The sequence below is a fragment of the Varanus komodoensis genome, unplaced genomic scaffold, assembly GCF_004798865.1.
Source record: "Varanus komodoensis strain SLA01 unplaced genomic scaffold, ASM479886v1 scaffold5, whole genome shotgun sequence".
Lineage (NCBI taxonomy): Eukaryota > Metazoa > Chordata > Lepidosauria > Squamata > Varanidae > Varanus > Varanus komodoensis.
The window spans coordinates 7,577,908-7,592,393 of record NW_025336087.1 but is presented as its reverse complement, the minus strand read 5'-3'; the positions used below and the strand labels follow the sequence as shown (position 1 = coordinate 7,592,393).

Genomic DNA, 14,486 nt, shown 5'->3' with positions numbered 1-14,486 from the left:
CAGCTGCTGATCAGAGATAAGAATTTCTCACAGCAGGACAGACAGAAAAGAGCCATAGAAGAAAGGGAATGAGTGACTCACTCCTCTGTACTTGTGATTATTCATGCAGAAGCTAGTCCTACTTCCTTGTGAGCAGGCATGATACTCATGCTTACATGTGAGTAGAAATGTTATTTTAAAGTATTGTTTAATTATTAGGTCTTGCTCTCTTCTGCATTTGCCCGGCTTTCTTATGAGTTGACATGATGCTTGTAATTTCTTCTGAGTAGACATGCAAAGGATTATCCTGTGGATTTCTAAGTATATAAATGTACATGCTTACTGCTGAGTAATACTCTTCCTGCTATTACTGGTAAGAACGGAAGGCAGGGTTTATGCCTGCTCCCTACTAGAATGTGGCCCTTGAAGATTTTCCCCAAAATGGATTATGACCCTTAGACTAAAAAAGATACATGCCAAAACTACCCTAATTCAGGTATAGGCAAGAAAGAACGTGTATGGGAAAACTTCCAAGGGTGGCTAGCTCCTGCTGTGTAATCAACAACTCGTTCTTGTGTCTTGGCAGCACACGGCAGCTACATGGCACTTGGGAACACATGGCACCTGCTTCTGGTTTCTATAAACAACCAACAATCTACACAATCAGAGGTGGTCAGTGTGGTGTGTAAACCCAAACTGATGCACTATTTAGGGGGTTAAACAACCTAACAGTTAACTGGTCTATTATTGGCTGAACTGATGGCTTGTTTAGCCTCTAAACAATCTGTAGTTTGATATCCTCCCTTGGCAGTTCTTTGTGACCCATGGTTTAAGCTGATATAACTTCAGACATCACACCAAACCATGATTTGACTTTACAAATCATCACTCAATGTCATGTCTGAATGCGGCCACAGACTGAACTAAGGTCTGTTCAGCTCGATATTTACTAAAACATGGCTTGCACAGTCAGCTCCCATAATGCAAAGTAAAACTATGCTTCCAAAAGTTTTGTGCAATATGTAATCACGAATCAGACTTTATACATACCTGAAGGAATTCAGTGGGAGACAAAAAGATATAGCCATTGATGATCTTAAAGCAGGTTCTGAGGTTTTCTGAACTTAACTCTAAAAAATAAGCATCAGATCGTTTTAGTATCTTCACCATATCCTAAAACCACATCAACAGATGTCATAACTAATGAAATTGGCACACCTTATTTTAAAAAATATCATTTTTCTTCTTATAATGGGCAGTATTCCATATAGCATGTACATCTTCATTGATTCCATTTTACAGATTTCCTTCTTCAAATGTTGAGCCCTGTTGGTTCTGTTGTATAAGCAAGACCCACTGCTCCAAAAGCTCCAAAATGAGAGGAAACACTCATTTTAGGAGCAGGACAGATTGGCAGACCTCTTTTATGTGAACTGCACTAACCTGCCCCATTCCAAAATGCTCATTTCAGGTTGCCCCAGAAGAGCTAAATCATTACTGTGCAAGGGCTTGGAGCCACTTGTGCAGAGGAACCAGCACAGCCAAAAAGGATTGGCAAGGATGTTGCTAACCCACTAGATATTATCCAACCTTTTCTTAAATCAATTATTTGTGAATATTTATGTCTGTATGAAAAATCTGCAGGCCCAAGCTCCTATATTCATAGTCCAGGAACTTTATCAGGAACCCAAAAACATGCATGTCTTCTAAACAAACAAACAAACAAACAAACAAGGCTTCGAAAACCAAGAAATGGGAGTGCATAAATCTTATTTACATCTGTACCAGGTAACAATTAAATGGTAATAAAAAGCCTGCTCCATTTCCATTAGTGCTACAGTTCAGTAGGACAAAAAGGAGACTATTTCCTCTTAATGTTCGTATGTGCAGAGACCAATATCCTCATGCTAAATGTATCTCCTGGTAACTGCTACTCTCTCAAGTTTAGTTTGCAACAGCAGTGAGCAAAGAGCATTCTCATCAGTACAAAATTGCTCCTTCCATCAGCTACTACTGGAAAGTAGACATTAAGCTGTACTACTCATAGGGGAGAAAGAGTCTGCCGGTGAGGAGCAACAAACTCATAATTCTAGCAAAAGAGCCAAATCCAACTACAGGGAGCTGCTGAACTCAGCTTTTTCCTGGTGGTTACGAACTACTGATTCAAGTGACCCAATTAACATGTTTACACAGCCTAAACAAGTAGATTCAGATAATTGAGTTAATTTGCAAACCTAAGTGTGAATGCCTAATTTGGTTCTTTAGGAACATTTGTTGAAATCAGAGCTGCAGAATTCTTTTCTCTAGACCTACCCAGCCAGATGACAGCAGATACATTTCTACAGCAATCTGCTGGGAAATGGTTTGCTTCATCCACAAGAAAACTTTAGAAGACTTTTTAAGAGCGCAGGAAACTGCCTTATATGAAATCACAGATTTAGTCTATCTCTCACCTGCAATATCTCAGTCTGCTGCCCAATTCATTTTATGCTGAAAATGCCAGGTCCTGAACATAGGACCTTCTGCAAGCAAGCTTTGGCACTGAGATATGGTCCCTATCTCACTTTATCCAGATAAGCCAGTTTACTGAAAAGGACATTACCATCCCCACCCCTCACCCTCAGTCTAAAGATTTGTTATATTTCTGCAAGCAATAGGGTTTCCCCAAATCTGCTGATACCTCCTTCTGTGCATGGATGCTCTTGTTTAGGCTATGTAAACTTCTGAACATTCAACGTAGAAGGAATGATGACAATGCATTAATATGCTCTTTATTTCTGGGGGAGCAAAAATCAACAACCTAAGCATTTCTTCACTTTTTTAAAAGTGCCTATGCCTTTTTGTTTGAAATGACAAATGTGAGCATACAGAGGTGAATGCTGGAAAAATCATTAAGTGTGTGTGCATCAAAGTGGGTGGGTATGAAGAGTATTAAGCTAGGTGATGAGAAGTCAGGCAGCAGAAGCTGAATTTTTTTGAAAATGTATAAAAACCAGAATCAGATATTGTTGATACAAAATGCAGAAATATTTTTAAGCACAGAGTGTACAATTATGATCCCTCCTGGTCATTTTCATATCTCAATTTTGATTTCAGACCATAATGCAAAGTCCAACCTAATATTATCAATCAGAATTTGTGGGAAACCTATCAATACAATCGTCATTCAGGTCTATACTCCAATAAATGTTGAAGATAGAAAAAAACTCTTATAAAAGCACCCAAGAAGAAACTGATAATACATCAAAACAAGGCATGCTTTCAATCGCAAGTGACTGGAACAGAAAAGCAGGAAACAAAGCAAAATCAAATGTGGGAGAATTTAGCCTAGGGGTCAGAAACAAATCAGTAGACCTACTCATAGAATTCCATGAAGCCAACAATCTGCTTGCTGTAAATACATATTCCAGGCAAACAATCAGATGACTGTACACTTGGACACCATCACACAGCCAGTACAGAAATTAAATAGAGAATGTAATCAGAAGATACAGAAAACGTATTTTTGCTGCCAAAGCAAAAACAGGGGCAGACTATGGTAGTTACCATGATCTCTTAATATCACAAGTCAGAGTAATGCTGAAAAGGATCAGTAATAGAAGCATAGTCCCAAAATACATTCCAATCCGAAATAACATTCCTGAGGAATTTTAAGTCCACCTAAAGAACACATTTACATTATTGAATTCAACTCATCATGAACCAGAGACATTGTTAGGGAAAAACGCAAAATGATAATTCTTTTGGCAAAAAGAAAGAAAGAAAAACTTGGATATACTAAACCGTTGGGCTAATTTCAATGCCAAACCAGTTGCTAACTGAAAAGGATTTCATACTATACACATAGATATTCGCAAATTACCTGAAATGGAAGGATTCTATTACCTAAAAGGCATCTAATCTAACATATGAAGCCAGTTAGGTTATAATGCCAAGCCAACATTTAGAGTTATGAGAAAAAAGCTGCAGTGAGCCTTAGGCTTGTGCTCTGTCCCTCCTCTTCCCCTGCAATAGTGCCATACAGGAGACTGGAAACTTCTGTTTCCACTTAAAATTAATTACTGAATGACACGCCATCTGAACTGTAGGTAACTCTTAACTATGTTTAGTGGAAACAAGCCAACTTCAAAAGGCTGGCTTGTTATAACTAACTGAAGCTAAGGTTAACTGTTTTTAAAGATTGGACAAGATGCTAAAACTAGAGAAGGATGTATGAGTCCAAAGCTCACTGAGAGTCATCTAACAACACTAAATCATGATTTAGCTTTAAGCTCATATGTAGTCAATATGCACCTACAATCTTCATAAGCCTTGCTTGTACACCAGTTTCCCTATTGTCTGCTAGTTGTAAGGTTTCTGAATACTGCAACTGCCCTTGCCACTCCCTAAAAAGTTCAAGAGAAGAAAACACAAGGAGCAAGGCAGAACACTCCTACCTCAGGTCTGTTTGTGGAAAATTATTATTATTTTATTTAAAACATTTCTATGCTGCCTCATTCGCAAAGAGCCTTGGGGCGGCTTACAAAACAGACACAATACACACAATTAACTTTAAAAAATTTGGAGACATCTCGGCACAATATAAAACCCAACAAATAGTCATTTAACAATTAAAATAACTTTTAAATGAAAAGGTCTTGGCCTGGCGCTGAAGAACAAATAATGACGGCGCCAGGCGGACCTCTCTGGGGAGCACATTCCGCAGAGAAGGCCCTCCTCCGGGTACTCCCCCTCCTAATATCTTTCACGGACGATTCCCGGAGAAGGACCTCTGCCGCAGATCTCAGGGGGCGGGAGGGCATATATGGACGCAAGCACTCCTTTAGATAACCAGGTCCCAAGCCATTGAAGGCTTTATAGGTGATAACTAGCACCCTGAATTGGGCCCGGACTTCAATGGGAAGCCAGTGAAGCTGAGAGAGGACTGGGGTTATATGAGAACAACGCCCAGTCCCCGTCAGCAACCTGGCAGCTCTATTCTGCAGCAATTGAAGTATCCGGACCATCTTCAAGGGCAGCCCCACGTAGAACGCATTACAGAAGTCTAATCGGGAAGTTACCAATGCAAGTGTCACTGTTGCCAGGCAATCGTTCTCCAGGTAGGGACGCAGCTGATGGATCACCCAAAGCTGAAGGAAAGCGCTCCTTGCCACCACCGTCACCTGAGCTTCTAATGACAGCTCTGGGTCGAGCACTCCCAAGCTGCAAACCCTGTCCCTAAGAGGGAGTGCAGCCCCATTCAGGACAAGGTCCAAGTCCCCCACCCTGAAGCCCGACCCACCTACCAACAGGACCTCCGTCTTGTCTGGATTGAGCTTCAGTTTATTGGCCCTCATCCAGCCAATTACCTCGGCCAGGCACCGGTTTAGTACAGCCACTGCCTCACCTGGATTAGTTGAAAACGAGAGGTAGAGCTGGGTATCATCAGCGTACTGATGATTCCGCAGCTCACACCTAATGACCTCTCCCAGTGGTTTCATGTAGATGTTGGATAGCAAGGGGGACAAAATGGATCCCTGCGGAATTCCATGGCATAACTGCCATGGCACAGAGCCATAGTCCCCCAGCACCACCTTCTGCAATCGACCATTGAGATAGGAGTGGAACCACTGCAAAGCAGTGCCTCCAACTCCCAATCCCACTAGCCTATCCAGAAGGATACTATGGTCGATGGTATCGAAAGCCACTGAGAGGTCCAGAAGAACCAACAGGGATGCACTCCCCCTGTCTCTCTCCCTGCACAGGTCATCATACAGGGCGACCAAGGCAGATTCAGTACCATACCCGGGTCTGAAGCCAGTCTCATCCAAGAGTGCTTGGAGTTGTCCTGCCACCACCTGCTCTAACACCTTGCCCAAGAATGGGAAATTAAGGGAAACAAATATTCTTGCATAAAGAACACATGGAAGAACTAGTGCTAAAGGTTGTCACAGAGTTCCCAAGCACTCAAACTATAGTTACCACACCATGCAATCCTAGGAAACTGCCTTTCAGAACAAAGCAAACTTGAATAATGTTACTCAGAATAAGAAAAAGAAAAAAAGCTCACATTGTTCAGTCATTCATGACATAACCTGTCATAAGTACAGGATAGGGGACTAGTGGCTGGAGAGCAGCACTTATGAAAAGGATCTCGGGGTGCTGGTGGACTACAGGCTAAACATGCGTCAGCAGTGTGATGTGGCAGCCAAGAGGGCGAAAGCCATCCTTGGATGGATAGCGAAAAGCGTGGCTTCTAGATCAAGAGAGGTATTACTGCCACTCTATATTACTCTGATGCACCCACAGCTGGAGTATTGTGTTCAATTCTGGCCCCCTCATTACAAGAGGGATATAGCAAGGTTGGAATCAGTGCAGCGAAGGGCCACTAGGATGGTGGCTGGTTTGCAGGGTAAGCCATATGAGGAGACACTGGGTGTTTTCAGCCTTGAGAGAAGAAGACTCAGAGGGGACATACAGGTATGTGAGGGGGTGCCACACAGAGGTGGGTCATGTCCTTTTTTCCCCTACAGTAGAGAGCAGGCCACATTCCAGTGGAGCAAAGCTCAGGGAACCAAGATTTAGGGTGGAGGCCTGAAAGTACTTCCTGATGGTTAGGACCCCTGTGGTATGGAATGGGCTTCCACAGGAGGTGGCTGAAGCCTCAACGGTGAGGGGGTTTAAGTATAGGATGGATATGCACATGGTAGGCATGTCATGAGCGGAGCTGGCTGGAGCCCGTGGTCAGACTAGATGGCCCAGGAGGCCTCTTCTGACTCACTCTGTTTCTATTACTTGCACAAAACCCTTCCACCCTTCAAAACGTGCAGTTTTTCCACACAAAAATTCTGCAACTTGCTACTAAGGTTCTGTGCAAAGGTAATGTTGACTCCCTGTCAGCCAAGACTAAAAAGAAGCCAGACCCAGGAACGCATCCTGCCCTCCCAGCAACAACCTGAAACCCACTTCACAGTGTTGAGGTATACAACGTTTCAAGAGGGGTTTAATAAGCATTCTAAAAATATTGAGAATACTGCTATGAAAGAAATACAAAAGATATTAACACGTAGTGAAAAGAAAAACCCTACATAGGCCTAGTTGCTAAGTGAAAAAAACCTTATTCAAGGCTGGGTTTTGACAAATATCTCAAAAATGGCCTGGAACAAACAGGCTGCAAGTTGTGGCAAGCAACAGAAAGTTTCTCTGTATGCAATCCCCTTACTGCTAAGCAGAGACCTTTAGAAAACTTTTCTCAATTGCACTTGTAGAGAAGAGAGGGGAAATGGGAGAAGAAGGGCCTTATGGCATTGGAGTTGCAGCATCTACTAAGGATGCAATCCCATGGCCTCCTCACATCGCCTGGTGCTGGGGCAGGGTGATAAGATTATTTGGAGCTGCGGCCCTGAAGGCTAAGCCTTTGCCCTGACTCCCTCATGGCTAGAGTGGAAAGAATCATACTGGCTGCCTTTCTGAAGCTGGAATCAGGAAAATAGGCCAGGGGCAGGCAGGGGAGGAGGCCAAGACCAACCTCTTACTCTATATCCAAATAGTTTGGCAGCATCCTTCCTGAAAACAGACACTTAGATGAAATGCAAGGGTGAGGAGTGACTGCATCTTATGCTGTGTATTGGATGTACATCAGCCTTAAAGTCTGGAGATTTATGTGCACTGAGCACAGAGGGCACCCTAAAATGGTGTGTGATATGCACATAGGAAAAATTTTATGGTGCACCCTAAAATGATATGTTTTCAAAAGGCCAAAGTAATGCCATTAAAACAAGCTCTAAGATATGATTCTAAATATTTCACTAAAAAAGAGAAATTATTACAAAGGTGTTTATTAGAACTGAAGTTCTTCTCATACCTAGAGCAACCATTAATAACTCTTACCTTTAAAAGAAAATACAGAAATAATAAATGCCACTATTTGTCCCTCTCTTTGAAATAAAAAATGGTGTCTCTAGATAAAGGGTGATTTAAAAATCTGATGATTGAGTAATAAAATAATACAGTGGAATTTTAAAATTTGGGTTGCAATAGAGATATTAATATTATATCTACAACTACATGATTTAAAGTGATATGGATTTTAGTTCTAATGGAACTAAAACTTCTTGGCTGTTCCAGGACTGAAACTCTTAGGGAGAGGAAAATATACAATACAGATATCGAAGGAAATTTATTTAAGTTTCTGAAGATATGCTTCAATTTTTAAAATATTATTAGATCTTATCACCAAGTTCATTCTGAGCTGCTTCAACGAGCAAGATAAAGACAGTAACCCACTTTGTACAAAAAGAAGTGTCACATATTGCCTGGATATGGGAAACATCCACACAGTCATATATTGGTTCACAAATAATGAAGACTCACCAATAAGAGCAGACATGTTCTGAAAAATTCGCAGGAGTTCAGGGGTAAGACAAGGACTATTCTCTAATGTCACCAGCCTAAGAAACAAGAAAAAAATCAAAGACATTATATTGAATGGCTTCTTACAATCAACAGAAACTGTTAGAAGTGAAGCTTTCCAATTGGGTTAGCTTTCAAGGTTTTCAGGTATTTCTGCAACAAAGAAATAAACTGCTAGAAAAATGTTAAAGTGGTTGACAATGCCTGTTTTATAACATAGCTATACAGTGATTTACTAATAAATTACCCTGCATTATTATTTATACCTTAAATTATCCCATAAAAGTGTCTCATCAACTGCTTCTCTCCCTCATCTTCAATACATCAAGTTTGGAAAGGGAGCATTGAAAGAGCAACCGAGCACCCCCTGCAGATTCTCAGGGTTTCCAGGAAGACCCTTGTACCTCTCTTATCCACATGTGGATACATAAGGGAAACCCAAGGCCATAGAAGCACTCCCAAGAAACCGTAACCCTTTCACAAGAAATAGTTAAAATAATTAGCAGTGGGCTATAAAATTGCAGTGTGTGTCTAAGCCAATTTCCAGATGTACTTTTAAAGGTAGAAGGTATAAACCACCCTTTGCAAATGAATCTCAGGGGCCAGGGGTTGGGGGGGGGGGTGTTTTTCATGTGGTTCTGGGCTACCCTTACTTTCCCAAGTGTGGATAACACAGATACACTTGTTATCCACTCTATAAGCTACAGCCTGCACTGAACAGCTTGCAATGGCTCAGGGGACATCCTAGTGTTTCTGCAGTGTCCTCATGGATGCTGCAGGAAGACCATGGTGGGAAGGAGTACAGAGGAGGTATAAAACCCCTGCTGTGCCAGATCATGTGTCAGGTACCGAGGAATTTTAAACACATAGCTGCATGATTAAAATTCCTAAAGGGTTTAACATGTTGTATAAAACATAGCCAATATGTTTGTCAACAGGAAACTGAAAAGTTCAGAAGGTAAGGTTTCAAAAAAAGATGAATGGAGGGGGTGATAACTAGGAGAAGAGCCTTCTCAGCAGTTGCACCCCACCTTAGAACATGTTCCCCAAGGATGTATGCCTGGTACCATCCTTGTTTTCTTTTCAGCACCAAGTAAAGACCTTTTCATTTTATTATTTTAATGTATAAGATCTGTTTTAATTCTTTTTTTATTATATCTGGTACTATGCCACCTAATTGTATTCTAACTGTTGTAGGCCTTCAACTTTTGCTATATCAGTGTTTTTGTTTATTTAACTTTGATAACTGCATTGTTATTTATATGTTTTCAAACTGTAAACTGCCCAGAAAATTCAAATGGGCTATGGGACATTATAAAAATGCAACGATGACGACGATGATAATGCAGTTTTTGTTAAAATAATGCATTATTTTTGGAACTGCAACACTCATTCAATAGTCTTTACAAAACAGCATCAATTTCAGCCAAAATTATACTTGCAACCAAGTATAATTTTCTCAACTTGTTATACTGCAATTTTCAGTTTTGATTAAAAGTGTTTCACAGTAGCTGATGATGATCATTATGTAACAATTAAACATGACAACAGAACCCATACAGGAGCAGGTGGATCTCAAATCAGTAATTCATAACAGTATGTGTATTTTAGGATGCATCATACAAAGGACAAGCCTCAACTGTATCATTCATTCCCCTTCTGGCTATGTTCTCCATCTGAACTTAGGATATAGGATAAGCTCCTTTAACACAAATGCTCTTTAATCGTATCAAATATAATAAGGTGCAGATTCAGAGAATTTAATGATTTCTACCCTCCCTGCTTACTCTTACTGTCCCTGCCACTCTACCCACATGGGCTGAATACACAAGTTTGATACTTCCTGCTTTTTAGTGTCTGCTCGCCAGATTAACTGGATTTTGTTTAAGGCTAGGATCCTTTTCTATTCTCCTTCCCCATCACCAGGGTCAGACAGTCTGCTAAAGGCTTCACTTTCTAGATGGCTTCTTATTCTAAGGTTTTGAACTCACAAGGAAACTTCTGGGAGGATTCTATACCCATTCTCTCACTGACAGCTGGCAGCTTATTTTACACAGACATTTCTGTCCCTATTTTCTGTTACAGCGTCACCTTGGCTTCTTTAAAGTCATATTCACTGGAGTGTTATCATATCCTTTTATGATTATTATTGCCTCCTTCGTCCTCCTGAGATGTTTCCTTGGAGGCCTTATCACTCCTACCTGGTCTTGTTCTTTCACCAGCTGTTGAGTTTCTGTTAACCTTTGAAAGTCAGACTGGAAAGGAATCAGGAAGACTCCGCAATGCAAAATAGGCCAGACTGGCAGAGTGGGTCTGGCTTCAGCCAAATCCCAGTACAGCAAACTCTGATCTTCTTTTGATTAATTGCACAAAAGAAAGGCAGACATACCACAATTCTAACCCATCTTCAAGAAGGTACACATGAGGGGGCTGGGAAACATCAGTGCTTAGCTGAATAACCGGGAGCAGGAAAGGATAAAGATTCTTGCTATCTGCTCCTAAGCCCTGCGGAAACAATGAAACATTGATTAGACTATCTGAATAGTTGTTGCTACTTCTGCTTCTGTTTCAGCACATTGAAGTGATAAGAGATATTGCAATTAAAAGTGTTTCAAACCAGAATTGTATAGCTATCTAAGCGGCAAAGAAAGCAGGCAACTGACTATAATTCAAACTAAGAAAATAAGCTGTATTTGGATAAGACATGGCTAAGTGGGGATACAAGCTGTCAGAATTAGATACAATGCTAAATTACTTTCAGTTAAAGTTGGATATGAAAATGCAGCATATCCATTTTAATGCAAAACAGAATTCACTGAAGGGGATCAGCAAGAGAGCAAAACTGCTCTTACTCAGTTGCTCTTGGTTGTTACAGTTTAGGGCACTACTCAAATAGATGCAGTAAGAAGGTGTGTACTGAAAGAGTGATGAATGACTTCTCAAAGAGCAACATTTAATGTACCACAGCTAACAAGGTTTTCTCTGAGAACACTTCCCCATAACCCCTCACCAATGGGGATTAGAAAGAATTAAGCTAAACACAACAAGATTCCATCCAGAAATTGCCAAGAGTTTAAAGTCTCTGAAAGTGCCTGAGGTAGAGGGGTATTGGGCCTCGTAAAAATCCACAAAATCTACTGTAGAACCCAAAGACTTCACATATCCCCAGAGGCATTTCTCTCTATTCTTCATGAAGTATCACATATTTTAGGGTACAACGCTGCCACTGAAGGCATATGTCATGGCTGTGTCCTACAAGACTGATACAAATTCAGTCCTGGTGATAAGCCAAGCAGCTTCATTATAGCCTTAACTCTACAAAGCTCTGCCAAAACTAGTTTCTAGATAAATGTGACAGTTTTGTCAGAGCGCTTAAACAAAGTGTTTTTCTATTCATTCTGTGTAGAATGTGTGGGCTACCCATACTAGTTATCAGTACTTGTGTCCTAATCTCTTGGACCTATGTGTAATTTCATGGACTGAGACTAGACTACTAAAACTTTTATATACCATCCACTATCAAATGATCTTGGGATCGTCTTAGAATAAAACAAAGTGGAACACAGCATCCATCCCACACAACAAAAAGCTACTTAAAATCTCAATCTAAACTTTAAAATACTGGGGAAATAAAAAGGTTCTGGCCCAGAGACAAAAATAATAAAGTCTCGGTGCCAAGAGTACCTCTCTGGGGAGCATATTCCACAATCGGGGTGCCACCAGAGAGAAGGCCCTTTTCTGGGCCTAGATAGTATCCAAGAGAGACTTCGCTACTGGAAGATATAAAATGAAATAAATAGGTTTTTTCCTCTTTTCTCTCCCACATGCTTTTCAATATCTACATGAAACCAATGGGAGAGGTCATTGGGGGATTTGGGCTGTACTGTCATAAAACTGCAAATGACACTCAGCTCTTCCTCTCACTTTCACCTAATCCAGGTAAGGCAGTGACCATTCTTCACCTGTATCTGGGCTTGGTAATGGACTGGATGAAGGCCACCAAGCTGAAGGACAAGACAAGATGGAGGTGCTCTCATTCGCCCAACTGGGAAATTTTCAACTTGTTCTGAACAGGATCACGCCCCCCCCCCCCCACACACACACCCAGACACAAAGGACATAATTCATAGTTTAAGACTGCTCCTGGATCCCAAGTTATCACTTGTTTCCCAACTGGACCTGATAGCCAGGAGCACTTTTTATCAGCTTGGGCTAGTTTTTCAGCTACATTCCTGTTTGGATGAGTGGAGCCTTGCTACAATTTCCCATGCACTGGTAACCTTGTGCCTGGATTACTGTACTATGTTATATGTGGCACTGCCTTTGAAAACAGTCTGGACATTGCAACTAATTCAGAACAGGGCAGCATGGATATTGACAAGGACAGGCCCTCGAGAACACATACCAAGCCAGTCCTTCACAGGCTGCACTGGCTGCGTGTCGCAGTCTGGGCCCAGTTCAAAGTGCTGACCTTAACATACCAAACCATAAATGGCTTAGGACAAGAATATCTGAGGGAACTCCTGTCTCCATATATTCCTGCCTGATGACAGAAATCTTTTTCAGAGATCCTTCTCCGAGAACCACCCCACAATGAGGTGAGGTGGGAATGGCTAGAAGAAGGGCCTTGTCTGTAGCAGCACCCCACCTTTGGAACATGCTCCCCAAGGAGGCACACCAGGTGCCATCACTGCTCTCCTTTTGGCACCAGCTGAAAACTTTTTTCCCCACAAGTGCTTTGGTAATTAACTGGTTTTGACATGTTTTATTGTTCTTTCTGCTGCCTTTCTGTGACTTTTTGATGGTCATATTTCTATATAAATTTTAATTGTTTTATAGTTTTTTAATTTAATTTTTATTTGTTTTTAATTGTTTAATTGTTGGATTTTTATCTTTCTAGTTGTCTTATTGTTGGCTGCTACTTTATTGTAAGCTGCCCAGTGAGCCTTGCTGGCTATGGGGGCAGCATGCAAATGCAAACAAACAAACAAACAAATAAATATGACTGTAAGCAGGTGCAGAGATTTGCTATCACATTCGCAGAGAAGACTGTCAGTGACTGTTCCTAAAGAAAAACCGGTTTCTAAAATTGACATTTAAAAATGCACCCAATTAAATAATAATAATGATGTTTATATCTCACTTTTTTCCTTTCAGAGAACTCATAGAACACAGAAACAGAGCGAGTCAGAAGGTGCCTCCTAGGCCATCTAGTCTGACCCCCGGCTCCAGCCGGCTTCGCTCACAACATGCCCACCATGTGCGTGTCCAGCCCATCTTTGAACACCCTCACCGATGGGGCCTCAGTCACCTCCTGTGGAAGCCTATTCCAGACCCTCGGGGTCCTAACTGTCAGGAAGTGCTTCCTGGCATTTAAATGGAACCTTGGCTCCCTGAGCTTTGCTCTGTTGGAGTGTGTCCTGCAGGGGAGAACAGGTCTCTACCCATCTCCGTGTGACATACCTGTGTGACATCTCCTCACATACCTGTATGTCACCAACATATCCCCTCTGAGTCTCCTCTTCTCCAGGCTGAAGAGACCCAGTTCCCTCAGTCTCGCCTCATACGGCATCCCCTGCAAACCGGCCACCAACCTTGTGGCCCTACGCTGCATTGACTCTAACCTGGCTATATCCTTCCTGTAATGAGGGGCCCAAAACTGAGTACAATACTCCAGTTGCGGGTGCACCAGAGTCATATAGAGTGGTAGTAATACCTCTCCTGATCTAGAAGCCACACTTCTGGCTATGCAACCAAGGGTGGCATTCACCCTCTTGACCACCGCATCACACTGCTGACAAACTCGATGAAGCTTACATAATTTTCCTTCTCTTCTCGATTTTATTCTTACAAAAAACTTGTGAGGTATGTTGGGTTGAGAATCTGCAACTAGCCCAGAGTCATCCAGCAAGCTCTACGGCTGCATGGTGACTAGAACCCAGTTCTTTTGATATTTAAGTCCCACACTCTTAACCACTACGACATACTATTTCTTTTAACTTACCAATATATTATTTCATACGATACACCAAAAACAATGCCAACACCTCCACATTTTAAATAGCAATAAGCATCTCATTCTTTTCAAGGACTAGTCAAACCAAATAGGTCAATCC

At 41.5% G+C, this 14,486-nt stretch overlaps 1 protein-coding gene across 2 annotated transcripts in view; it reads right to left on the bottom strand.

Annotated features, from left to right (window-relative positions):
• The window catches only part of IPO11 (importin 11), a 94,839-nt gene that overhangs the window by 38,935 nt on the left and 41,418 nt on the right, over positions 1-14,486 (bottom strand). For both annotated transcript variants that reach the window (XM_044446222.1, XM_044446223.1), the window contains exons 22-24: positions 10,760-10,875; positions 8,332-8,408; positions 1,030-1,109 (exon numbers count right to left, since the gene is read on the bottom strand). In XM_044446222.1, the coding sequence (XP_044302157.1) occupies positions 1,030-1,109; positions 8,332-8,408; positions 10,760-10,875 (273 nt within the window). The remainder of the gene's footprint in view (positions 1-1,029; positions 1,110-8,331; positions 8,409-10,759; positions 10,876-14,486) is intronic.